The sequence below is a fragment of the Argentina silus genome (genome assembly GCF_951799395.1).
Source record: "Argentina silus genome assembly, chromosome: 10".
Lineage (NCBI taxonomy): Eukaryota > Metazoa > Chordata > Actinopteri > Argentiniformes > Argentinidae > Argentina > Argentina silus.
In genome coordinates, this window is record NC_139664.1 from 1,987,830 (window position 1) to 1,999,713 (window position 11,884).

General features: G+C 52.4%; 2 protein-coding genes across 3 annotated transcripts in view; both read left to right on the forward strand.

The window, feature by feature from the left end:
• The window catches only part of LOC310811395 (uncharacterized protein), a 2,580-nt gene extending 1,175 nt beyond the window's left edge, over window positions 1-1,405 (forward strand). For both annotated transcript variants that reach the window (XM_083679532.1, XM_083679531.1), the window contains exons 3-4: window positions 1-557; window positions 744-1,405. The exon at window positions 1-557 is cut by the window's left edge and continues 444 nt beyond it. In XM_083679532.1, the coding sequence (XP_083535658.1) occupies window positions 1-557; window positions 744-1,053 (867 nt within the window). In that variant the 3' untranslated portion in view covers window positions 1,054-1,405. The remainder of the gene's footprint in view (window positions 558-743) is intronic.
• A 124-nt stretch (window positions 1,406-1,529) lies between these two features.
• Window positions 1,530-9,105, forward strand: ppox (protoporphyrinogen oxidase). Its single transcript, XM_083679530.1, has 13 exons — window positions 1,530-1,620; window positions 2,142-2,247; window positions 2,601-2,735; window positions 3,040-3,155; window positions 3,331-3,463; window positions 4,618-4,762; window positions 4,856-5,070; window positions 5,459-5,519; window positions 5,712-5,830; window positions 6,262-6,375; window positions 7,387-7,536; window positions 7,907-7,949; window positions 8,671-9,105. Exons 2-13 carry the CDS (start codon window positions 2,161-2,163, stop codon window positions 8,802-8,804), a joined length of 1,452 nt encoding a protein of 483 aa, XP_083535656.1. The 5' UTR covers window positions 1,530-1,620; window positions 2,142-2,160; the 3' UTR covers window positions 8,805-9,105.
• Window positions 9,106-11,884: the final 2,779 nt, after the last annotated feature.

Genomic DNA, 11,884 nt, shown 5'->3' on the forward strand with positions numbered 1-11,884 from the left:
GTGGCAAAGCAAGGAGGGATGGAGAAGTCTCACAGGACAGGAAACAGGAAGGTGGGATGGAGCGATGAGGCCATGGTCCTGCACCCCCTCATCCCCAACGTCCGGGTCTGGACTGTACCAAGCCTCCCTGACCCCCCCCGCAGTGGGCCCTACCACCCTGTACAACACTACGATGTCCTGGTGGTCCTCACCACAGAGCAGCACCAGGAGGACATCCCGGGGCCTATCATGGAGCTGCGTGACAAGGCCCAGCCTGTGTTCCTGGTGAGAGCGGAGCAGGAGGGGGACGTGGTGCAGGAGAGGCTGACCGGAGCCTGCCGGACCTGCGCCTGGGAGAGGAGGGCCAGCCGGGAGAACCAGAGGAGGAGGCTGTCAGGCCGGCCGGCCAGCCCAGGGGAGGACGCCTCAGGCTGGGCAGGGAGGGTGCTGGGGCTGGGGCAGCTTGGAGGAGTGATGGCCACAGCACTGCCTGAGATCAGGAGGGAGGCGTTCTGCCAGTTCATGGTGGACGTGACCACAGAACACAGGACCCCTCGACTACTGAGGAACCCAGCCCGGTGAGTGTCTTTAACCTGGACCTGGCCTGGTCCAGTATGTTTAACCTGGCCTGGTCCAGTATGTTTAACCTGGTCCTGGTCCAGTATGTTTAACCTGGACTGTTATTGTGTTGGTATAAAGGGTGTTTGTGGAGGAGAATCCTGAGCTAAGTGTGTCACCCCCCCCCCCCCACCCCCCCCTCCCAGGTCAGTGTGGTCTGAAGCCCTGAGGATGATGAAGGTCAGCCAGCAGGATGTAGATGCTCACCCAGACCTGTTCCAGAGCAGAGACCTGACCACGCCTCCGGCCAGACTACTGGCTGTCCTCCACGCCCTGGAGCAGCTGGAGGGGGAGGGGGGGTTCACCCCCCAGCCAGAGGTACTGGACCCCCCCAGCAGCCAGGAGGCGCTCTATCAGGACCCGGCGGGCCTCAGGAGGGCTCTGGCCCGCTCTCTGGTCCAGCTGCTGGAGGCGGAGGTGTGGGTGGAGAGGACCGACTCCTGTCACATCCAGTGACATCACAGGGTTCTGATGTGGTTCTGATGTGGTTCTGATGTGGTTCTGATGTGATTTTTCATCTTTAATGAGTTTTACCTGTAATCCAGTGGATGTGTTGTTTTCATTCTTCAATAGTCGACACATTCACCCAAAAAAATGCTTGATGCTTCGTGGATTGAGCAGAAATACACATGAACATGGATTTAGGGTCGACTTCCCCATCAACGTCCCCATGCTCTGGTCTCCTCTCTCTGACTGCTGCAGCATCGCGGCTGTTCAACAACATGAGGGAGACGTGATAACATGTTGTATTCATGGGGTGCTGTGGGTTTTATTCTTTAAATAAACTGAAATAAACTAAACATCTGACCATCTGTCTTCGACTGTGAGATTTGTGTGGTTTTGTGAAGCAGTGTGGTCAGTCGGTCGTGGTGTAGTTCCCCCGCCGGCCAGCAGGGGGCGGAGCCTGTCCTGGAGAAGGAAGAGAGGGCCCTCCTGATTGGATGTCGGACTCCGCCGTCATCCACGGTACGTCGCGGAGGAGCAGAGGACTCGAGACACCGGTACGGTTGAAACCGTAAAAAGGTACATTACGAGACACTTATACATTTATTCCGATAAGTAGAAGGAAGTTGTGTATGTGAGACTACGCGCTTTAACAGTGTGTTTGTTCTGCAACGCGACACCGGCTGGCCGGCGGCTGTCCGACCGGCTACGGTGACCGCCGTCCGGCGTCAGCCTCCCGGTGTGTTCCGCCGGTCGGTGCGGTGAAACGTTACTGTTCACGACCCAAAGAGCGGCGATTATTGAATGATTGACAGTCATGTTACCAGCCTTGGTGTTGAAGGTCCAGTGCCGTGTAGCTGCTAACCGTTAGCCAGGGCTGTCTGCAGGGCTGCGATAACGGAACTGTCACCTTATCAGCAGCCTCCGCCTGCACAGCCTGGTCCTAGCCCTAACCCAGCCCAGTCCTAGCCTGGTCCTAGCCTGGTCCTAGCCCTAACCCAGCCCAGTCCTAGCCTGGTCCTAGCCTGGTCCTAGCCCTAACCCAGCCCGGTCCTAGCCTGGTCCTAGCCTGGTCCTAGCTCGTCCTCTCCTCCCCACAGAGAGACGTCTCAGGGCCGAATGCAGAAGACTGTAGCCGTCCTGGGCGGGGGGATAGGGGGCCTGTCAGCCTGCTACCACCTCAGCAAGAGCCCCCAGGTCTCCAAGGTACACACACACAGACGCTCAGACACACACACACACACACACACACACAGACGCTCAGACACACACACACACACACACAGACACACCACACACACACACAGACACACCACACACACACAGACGCTCAGACACACACAGACGCTCAGACACACACACACACACTCAGATACACACATGCTCAGACACACACACACACACACAGACGCTCAGACACACACACACACACTCAGACAAACACATGCTCAGACACACACACACTGACAAACACATGCTCAGACACACACACACACACACACTACATCGACATATTGTAGTGTGATGGTGTGTGTGTGTGTGTGTGTGTGTGTGTGTAGATCGTGCTGGTGGAGGGGGGGGCCCGTGTAGGTGGCTGGCTGAGGACCACCCGCAGGCCTGATGGAGCCGTGTTTGAACACGGACCCCGAGGGATACGACCCGCAGGAGCTGTGGGACGAAACACACTCAACATGGTACTGGAGTCACCTGTGTGTGTGTGTGTGTGTGTGTGTGTGTGTGTGTGTGTGTGTGTGTGTGTGTGTGTGTGTGTGTGTGTGTGTGTGTGGTGTGTGAATAATGTTATCCTGTAATGTATGTGTTACATACATGTGTTAAGTAAAGCTTTGTAGATAAAGACGTTTTGTATGATCTAATCATAGTGTGTGTGTGTGGGTGGGTGGGTGTCTGTGTGTGTGTGTGTGTGTGTGTGTGTGTGTGTGTGTGTGTGTGTGTGTGTGTGTGTGTGTGTGGTGTGGGTGTGGGTGTGTGTGTGTGCAGGTGGAGGAGGTGGGTCTGGAGAAGGAGCTCCTCCCTGTCCCGTATGACCATGTAGCCTCTAAGGAGCGCTTCCTGTACGTCAGAGGACAGCTGCACAGGATGCCCACCGGCCTGGGGTGAGGGGGGAGGGGGGGAGGGAGGAGGGGAGGAGGGGGAGTTAGCATTATCCACCACCAGCTAACTACTGTGATGGCTATCTCATATGGTTGTACGTATATCACCGTATTGACCCCCTTCCCTTTCCCCCTCCCCTCCCCTCCCCCCCTCCCCTCTCCCACCCTAACCCTCCAGGGAGATGTTGCGTACGGCCCCTCCCTTCTCCCGCCCCCTGCTCCACAGTCTGCTGATGGAGGTGTTGGTCAGCAGGGGGCGGGAGGAGGACCAGTCTGTCCACTCCTTCATCTCACGCCGCCTTGGCCCAGAGGTCAGACACACACACACACACACACACACACACACACACACACACAGAGACACACACACACAGACACATGGCTAGATGTGTGTGTGTGTGTGTGTGTAGCAGACATAGCATTCATTCAAAAAACTGCTCCAAACACACAACTGACCCTACTCCCCGACTAGAAACCCTAACCCTAGCCCTAACCCTGTCCTACTGCTGTCTGCCTCCTACGGTTTCCTACCCTGTCTAGATGTTTCCTACCCTGTCTTGATGTTTCCTACCCTGTCTTGATGTTTCCTATCCTGTCTTGATGTTTCCTACCCTGTCTAGATGTTTCCTACCCTGTCTAGATGTTTCCTACCCTGTCTTGATGTTTCCTACCCTGTCTTGATGTTTCCTACCCTGTCTAGATGTTTCCTACCCTGTCTAGATGTTTCCTACCCTGTCTTGATGTTTCCTACCCTGTCTTGATGTTTCCTACCCTGTCTAGATGTTTCCTACCCTGTCTTGATGTTTCCTACCCTGTCTAGATGTTTCCTTCCCTGTCTAGATGTTTCCTACACTGTCTAGATGTTTCCTACCATGTCTAGATGTTTCCTACCCTGTCTTGTTGTTCTGTTTTGTTCAGTGTTATTATGTTTGAACATGTTGCATGTTTTATCTCCTTGATTTTAATTGTACTTTTATTGTATTTTGAATCTATTATAGCCACTGACAGCCTGTGTGTCTGTAGTTAGCAGACAGCCACTGACCGCCTGTGTCTGTAGTTAGCAGACATAGCCACTGACCGCCTGTGTGTCTGTAGTTAGCAGACATAGCCATTGACCGCCTGTGTCTGTAGTTAGCAGACATAGCCACTGACAGCCTGTGTGTCTGTAGTTAGCAGACATAGCCACTGACAGCCTGTGTGTGTAGTTAGCAGACAGCCACTGACAGCCTGTGTGTCTGTAGTTAGCAGACATAGCCACTGACAGCCTGTGTGTCTGTAGTTAGCAGACATAGCCACTGACAGCCTGTGTGTGTAGTTAGCAGACAGCCACTGACAGCCTGTGTGTCTGTAGTTAGCAGACATAGCCACTGACAGCCTGTGTGTCTGTAGTTAGCAGACATAGCCACTGACAGCCTGTGTGTCTGTAGTTAGCAGACATAGCCACTGACAGCCTGTGTGTCTGTAGTTAGCAGACATAGCCACTGACAGCCTGTGTCGGGGAGTGTTTGCGGGGGACAGCAGGAAGCTGAGTGTGCGCTCCTGTTTCCCTCCCCTGTACAACGCAGAGAAGGCCAGAGGTTCCATCGTCCTGGGCTTGCTGCTGGGTTCGGGTGAGAGGAGTGTTGGGAAGTGTAATGTTGAAACAGAACAGCTAAGGGTCAACCAACCAACAAGGTGTTCATGTATATACCCCCCCCCCCCAGGCCCCAGCCCTGCCGCCCCCCCCTCCCCCTCCCCCTCCCCCCTGGCCCGGCGGGCTGCTAAGGAGTCGTGGGCCCAGTGGTCTCTGAGGAGGGGGCTGCAGTCACTGCCTGAAGCCCTGGAGGAGCACCTCCGCCTGGGGGGGCCGGGGGGCCGCGTGGAGCTCCACACACACACCCCTGTCAGGGGGATACACACCACAGGCACCGGCTGGGAGGTGAGACACACACACACACACACACACACACACACATACACAGACTCTCTCTCTCACACACACACGCTCAGAGACACACAGACTCACACACACACACGCACGCACACGCTCAGAGACACACAGACACACACACACACACACACACACTCTCACACACACACACACACACACACACACACGCTCAGAGACACACAGACACACACACACACACTCTCTCTCACACACACACACACACACACGCTCAGAGACACACACACACACACACATTTGAACTGGCACTGATTATACCACATTACCTCTACATGAGTTTACCTGATGACTGTGTTTTGTTGTTGTTGATGTTGATGTTGATGTTGTTGTTGATGTTGTTGTTGTTGATGTTGTGGAGATCAAACTGGAGGATGGGACCATCACAGCTGATCACATCATCTCTGCTCTGCCTGCGAAAGGTACGTTTGACCCTCCATCGCAAACTCCCTCTGTCTCTCTAGTCTGTAAAGTCTAAGTTGGTTCTCAGCTGTGTGTGTGTGTGTGTGTGTGTGTGTGTGTGTGTGTGTGTGTGTGTGTGTGTGTGTGTGTGTGTGTGTGTGTGTGTGTGTGTGTGTGTGTGTGTGTGTGTGTGTGTGTGTGTGTGTCTTTAGCTCTGGCCTCAGTGCTGCCCCCTGCTGCACACACCCTGTCAGAACAGCTACAGGAGATCTCCACGGTAACTGTTGCCGTGGTGAATCTGGAGTATGAAGGATCCATCCTACCTGTGACGGTGAGAATGAAGTGTGTGTGTGTGTGTGTGTGTGTGTGTGTGTGTGTGTGTGTGAGATTGAAGATAGGTTGGTTCAGTGAGAATGAGCCAAACATACCTGACGCTGTTGTTGTTAATGTGTGTTTGTGTGTGTAGCCCTGACCCTAGCACCCTGACCCTAGCACCCTGACCCTAGCCCTAACCCTGACCCTGACCCTAGCACCCTGACCCAAGCACCCTGGCCCTGGCCCTGACCCTAGCTCTAACCCTAGCCCTGACCCTAGCTCTAACCCTAGCCCTGACCCTAGCCCTGGCCCTAGCCCTGACCCTAGCCCTAGCCCTGACCCTAGCCCTGATCCTAGCCCTGTCCCTAGCCCTGACCGTAGCCCTAGCCCTTAAGCTTCAAGATAGAGTGTGTGTGTGAGAGATCTAACATGAGTGTGTCCCTGCAGGGGTTTGGTCACCTGGTGCCATCGTCAGAGGATATGGGGGTCCTGGGGGTGGTCTACGACTCTGTCCCCTTCCCCCAACATAACCGCTCAGGAGACACCACCACCAGGCTGACTGTAAGACACACACACACACACACACACACAAAGCTCAGCAACAACTTAGACACAGGAGAGAAAGAGAGAGAGAGAGAGAGGTCTAGTGATGGAGGGAGGGACTGGGACACACACACACACACACACACACACACACACACACACTCTGCTGGTATACAGAGATCCCGAGGAGTGACATGGTTCACGGTGAAATATTAATGTGAACATGAAGACACACACATACACACATACATATACACACACACATACACACACAGAGTCCCTGAGGCTCTAACATACACACCACCACTACAGCCCTCGCTGAGTAGAGTAGAGAACATCCCCTGACAACACACACACACTAACACACTAGCACACACACACTTTTTATTTATTTATTTAACCTTTATTTCTACATGGGTAAACACACTGAGTCCAAAGCCTCTTTTGCAGGTGCACCCTGTCCACAATATCTCTACAATTACACCACAACACATCAACAATACAACATGTAAATAGTCAAAAGAACCGGACCAAGAATCGATCCTTGTGGAACACCCTTCGTTATGTCCAGAAAACCTGATTTAACACCATCAGTTAAGACACACTGTGTTCTGTCCGTTAAATCATTTTCAAACCATCTACATGAAGCCTGATCCAGGCCTACTTCAGACTACCTCTGATTGAGTAGGTAATGGTCCACCATATCGAAGGCCTTGGAGAGATCTGTAAATAAGGCAGAACCATGTTTATTCTGATGTAGGCAGTTGATGGCATCATCAGCGTAGCTGCGGAGACTGCTATGTCCAGGTCTAAACATTTAGAACAGAATGAGAAGATTAAAAGGTTCTTAGCTGGGACTAGACCAGGGACTATACACACACACAGACAAACAGACAAACACACACACACACTAACACAGGTAATCAGACAGGTCACATGACACTACAGGGTCTCCTGTATGGATGACTCCTCCGTCAGAGTGGTGTCTCATTGGTCAGTCTCCTGTTGTGATGTCAATCTGTTCCCCAGGTGATGATGGGCGGGGCTTGGTTCCAGGAAGTGTTTGGCAGCCCAGAGGAAGTGACAGAGCAGCGTCTCCTAGCAACAGCCAGTCAGGCAGTCCGCTCACACCTGGGCGTTACCACGGCACCCGTCTTCAGTGCGGTCGCACTCCTCAAGGTGTGTGTGTGTGTGTGTGTGTGTGTGTGTGTGTGTGTGTGTGTGTGTGTGTGTGTGTGTGTGTGTGTGTGTGTGTGTGTGTCAGTGGTGGTGTTCCCTCCTGTGTTTACCTCTCTCCACCAGGAGGAGGCCTCAGAGGGTCAACCTGCCTGGCTCCTGTCTGTCTGACCTCCTGTCTGTCTGCCTGGCTCCTGTCTGTCTGACCTCCTGTCTGTCTGTCTGTCTGACCTCTTGTCTGTCTGTCTGTTTGACTGTCTGACCTCCTGTCTGTCTGACCTGTCTGTCTGTCTGTCTGTCTGTCTGACCTCCTGTCTGTCTGACCTCCTGTCTGTCTGTCTGTCTGTCTGACCTCCTGTCTGTCTCTCCTCAGGATTGCATCCCCCAGTACTACGTGGGCCACTGGAAGCGACTTGGTAAGACTGGACAGACACGTTCTGTTTCTGTGTAACTGTGTCAGTAATGGGACAGGGCCCTGTGTCAGTAATGGGACAGGGCCCTGTGTCAGTAATGGGACAGTAATGGGACAGGGCCCTGTGTCAGTAATGGGACAGTAATGGGACAGGGCCCTGTGTCAGTAATGGGACAGCAAAGAAGTTGTTCTTCTTTTGGCTCAACACTCCAAGTCAGTTTTGGGTTAGGGGTTAGGGTTAGATTTAGGGTTAGGGTTGAGATGGTGTTCAGTGGTTAGGGGTTAGGGTTAGGGTAAGCCCTGAAATGGGGGGACTATGCATAAAAGGTGTGAATGGTGAAACCAACATGTACACAAATACCATCAAATAAAGGCTGAGAATCTCTACTTTAACCTCATAGGAACCTCATGTTTGAATTAAATTTACAACATTTGGAGTGTAGAGCCAGAAGAAGACAGCATGCTTCACTGTCCTGTTACTGACCCAGGACACTGTCCCCTTACTGACCCAGGACACTGGATGTACTGGTCAGACTCCCCCTGGGGGCTGCTGGTGTTATTGTGCTTAGAGAAGTGTTTGTTCTCAGTGCTTCTGACGGTGACACTCTGTCCTGTTGCGTAGTCATACTAACACACACACACTAATACACACACACTAACACACACACACTAATACACACACACTAACACACACACTGCGTGTTCTGCCGTTGGCATGGTTACAGAGAACATGAGGCAGTTCATCAGAGAGAAGCTCCTCCCCCTCACACTGACTGGCTCCTCCTACGACGGCGTCTCCGTCAATGATGTCATCTTCAGTGGACGCACCGCAGCAGAGGGGCTTGTGGGAAAAGTCTGATCACGGCCAAGGGTTCCATTGACCAATGAGATTCAGGTTGGAACAGAGGGACATCATCATGATGGTGATGGTGATACAGATGATGATGATGTTATAACATCCTTCCTGGCCATCAACTCTCACCTCTGATTGGTCAGAACAGTGATGGTGATCGTTATGGGATGTAAATGCCCACAGAATGTGATGTCATGTGATCTTGAGAAGGTGACCAATCATATTGTAGGAATGTAATAACAATAATGGAGTCAGGAGGTGTTTAACAATGTTGTTATTATGGTCTGGATCTGGGGGGGGGGCAGTTAATAATGTTATTATGGTCTGGATCTGGGGGGGGGGGGGGCAGTTAATAATGTTATTATGGTCTGGATCTGGGGGGGGGGCAGTTAATAATGTTATTATGGTCTGGATCTGGGGGGGGCAGTTAATAATGTTATTATGGTCTGGATCTGGGGGGGGGGGCAGTTAATAATGTTATTATGGTCTGGATCTGGGGGGGGGCAGTTAATAATGTTATTATGGTCTGGATCTGGGGGGGGGGGGCAGTTAATAATGTTATTATGGTCTGGATCTGGGGGGGGGGTCATTTAATAATGTTATTATGGTCTGGATCTGGGGGGGGGTCATTTAATAATGTTATTATGGTCTGGATCTGGGGGGGGGGGGGCAGTTAATAATGTTATTATGGTCTGGATCTGGGGGGGGGCAGTTAATAATGTTATTATGGTCTGGATCTGGGGGGGGCAGTTAATAATGTTATTATGTTCTGGATCTGGGGGGGGGGGGCAGTTAATAATGTACTTTTATACACTGGATTGTTGATGTGATGTGTGGAGAGAATGTTGCTGAGCAATAAAAGTGTCTTTCTGACGTGGCTGGTATTATGGTCTGGATCTGGAGGGGGGGGGGGGGAGAAGAGGAGGAGAAGAAGAGGAGGAGAGGGAGGAGGAGGAGAGAAGGAGAGGAGGAGGAGGAGAGAGGGAGGAAGAGAAGGAGAGGGAGCAGGAGGAGAGGAGGAGAGAGGGAGGAGTAGGAGAGAGGGAGAGGAGGAGGTAGTGACCCTGGATGGCAGCACGTCTCTTCTTTGTTGTTGTTTTCTTCTTCTTCCCTTTATGTCCTGAGGCCAGCAACACTCCGACCTCCGCTGACCTCTGACCTCCGTCAACCCTCTGACCTCCGCCAGTCTTCTGTGTTCTCCTCGTAAAGACGTTGTTCATCTGTTGGATTCTACTTTGTTTTAAAGTATGAAATGACATGAGCAGTAAAAGTCACTCACACCTGTATGTAGCATCTAGCCGTAGCATGGCAGGGTTAGCTAGCCGTAGCATGGCAGGGTTAGCTAGCCGTAGCATGGCAGGGTTAGCTAGCCGTAGCATGGCAGGGTTAGCTAGCCGTAGCATGGCAGGGTTAGCTAGCCCTAGCATGTTATCTATCGTCCACCAGGTCAGCTTGGCCACTTCTTAGATGAGATCGATGTCCTTCTCAGCTTCTTCCCTGAGGACGGCACACCACTCACACTACTGGGTGACTTCAACATCCAGTCAGAGAAGCTTCACTCATCTGGAGTACTTGACCTTCTCTCCTCCTTTGGCCTTACCCTGTCCCACTCTCAGTTTCCTGACCCAAGGAAACTGTTCTTCACATTTCCCTCACTCCTCAACCCTCCCCCTCCCCCTCCCCCTCCTCCCTCCTCCCTCCTCCCTGTCTGCGGATGACTTTGGCACCGCCGCCTCTACATGGATGCAGCAGCCGCACTACTCGGTCACGGCTTTTCTCGGTCACAGCTTTTCACTGTCCTGGCGCCCCGCTGGTGGGAGGAGCTTCCCACTACTGTCATGACTGCAGAGTCACTACCAATCTTCTGCTGTAGACTGAAGACCCGTCTCTTCAGGCTACATCTTAACTGTCCCTCCTAAAGACCTCTTCATTCCCACTACCCCCCTGTGCAAGTTTCTCTCCTGAAAAACGACTGCCAATAGCCCCTGATGATTCACTCACTTTGACAAATGTATTTGTTGTAAGTCGCTTTGGATAAAGGTGTCTGCTAAATGGAAATGGAAATGGTTAGCTAGCCGTAGCATGGCAGGGTTGTTAGCTAGCCGTAGCATGGCAGGGTTGTTAGCTAACTGTAGTATGGCAGGGTTGTTAGCTAACCGTAGCATGGCAGGGTTGTTAGCTAACTGTAGTATGGCAGGGTTGTTAGCTAACCGTAGTATGGCAGGGTTGTTAGCTAACCGTAGTATGGCAGGGTTGTTAGCTAACCGTAGTATGGCAGGGTTGTTAGCTAACCGTAGTATGGCAGGGTTGTTAGCTAACCCTAGTATGGCAGGGTTGTTAGCTAACCATAGCATGGCAGGGTTGTTAGCTAACCATAGCATGGCAGGGAGTCAGGAATATCATTATCAGCACATGTTGGATTAGTGACAGGTCACTCTGTGTTCCATAATTCATGCCTGTCCATCATGTGGAAGAGCTGGCGTTGGATGAAGGGGGTGAGGGAGGAGGAGGAGAGGAGAGAAGGGGAGGGAAGAGGAGGTGGAGAGGAGGGGAGGGGAGGGGGACATGGTCCCAACAGAGCCTCTGTGCAGGAGGACATATGGCAGGATGCAATGTGGAACAACATGAAAGAGCACACAGCATTATTCTAGAATCATTTGATGTTCAACAGAATCTCTGAAACATTCCATCACGCATCCTGGCCTTCAGACAGAACCAGACCACCATCCTGGCCTTCAGACAGAACCACACCACCATCCTGGCCTTCAGACAGAACCAGACCACCATGCTGGGCTGGTTTAGTCTGGTCTGGTTTAGTCTGGTCTGGTCTGGTCTGGGCTGGGCTGGGCTGGACTGGGATAGTCTGGGCAGGGTTAGTCTAGTCTGGGCTGGTCTAGTCTGGTCTGGTCTAGTCTGGGCAGGGCTAGTCTAGTCTGGTCTGGTCTGGTCTGGTCTAGTCTAGTCTGGTCTGGTCTGGTCTGGTCTGGTCTCACATTGACTACCCTAACCACAGGAGGCTAACGCTAGCTAATTACATAGTCTGAGAATGGAGGAGGATGAGCAAGGAGGGGGGGAGGAGGAAAGGG

Coding starts and splice junctions, on each gene's coding strand:
- ppox (XM_083679530.1), top strand. CDS start 2,161: ATGCAGAAGACTGTAGCCGTCCTGGGCGGGGGGATAGGGGGCCTGTCA. Junction 3,156..3,330: donor AGGATGCCCACCGGCCTGGG/GTGAGGGGGGAG, acceptor CTAACCCTCCAG/GGAGATGTTGCGTACGGCCC. Junction 4,763..4,855: donor GGGCTTGCTGCTGGGTTCGG/GTGAGAGGAGTG, acceptor CCCCCCCCCCAG/GCCCCAGCCCTGCCGCCCCC.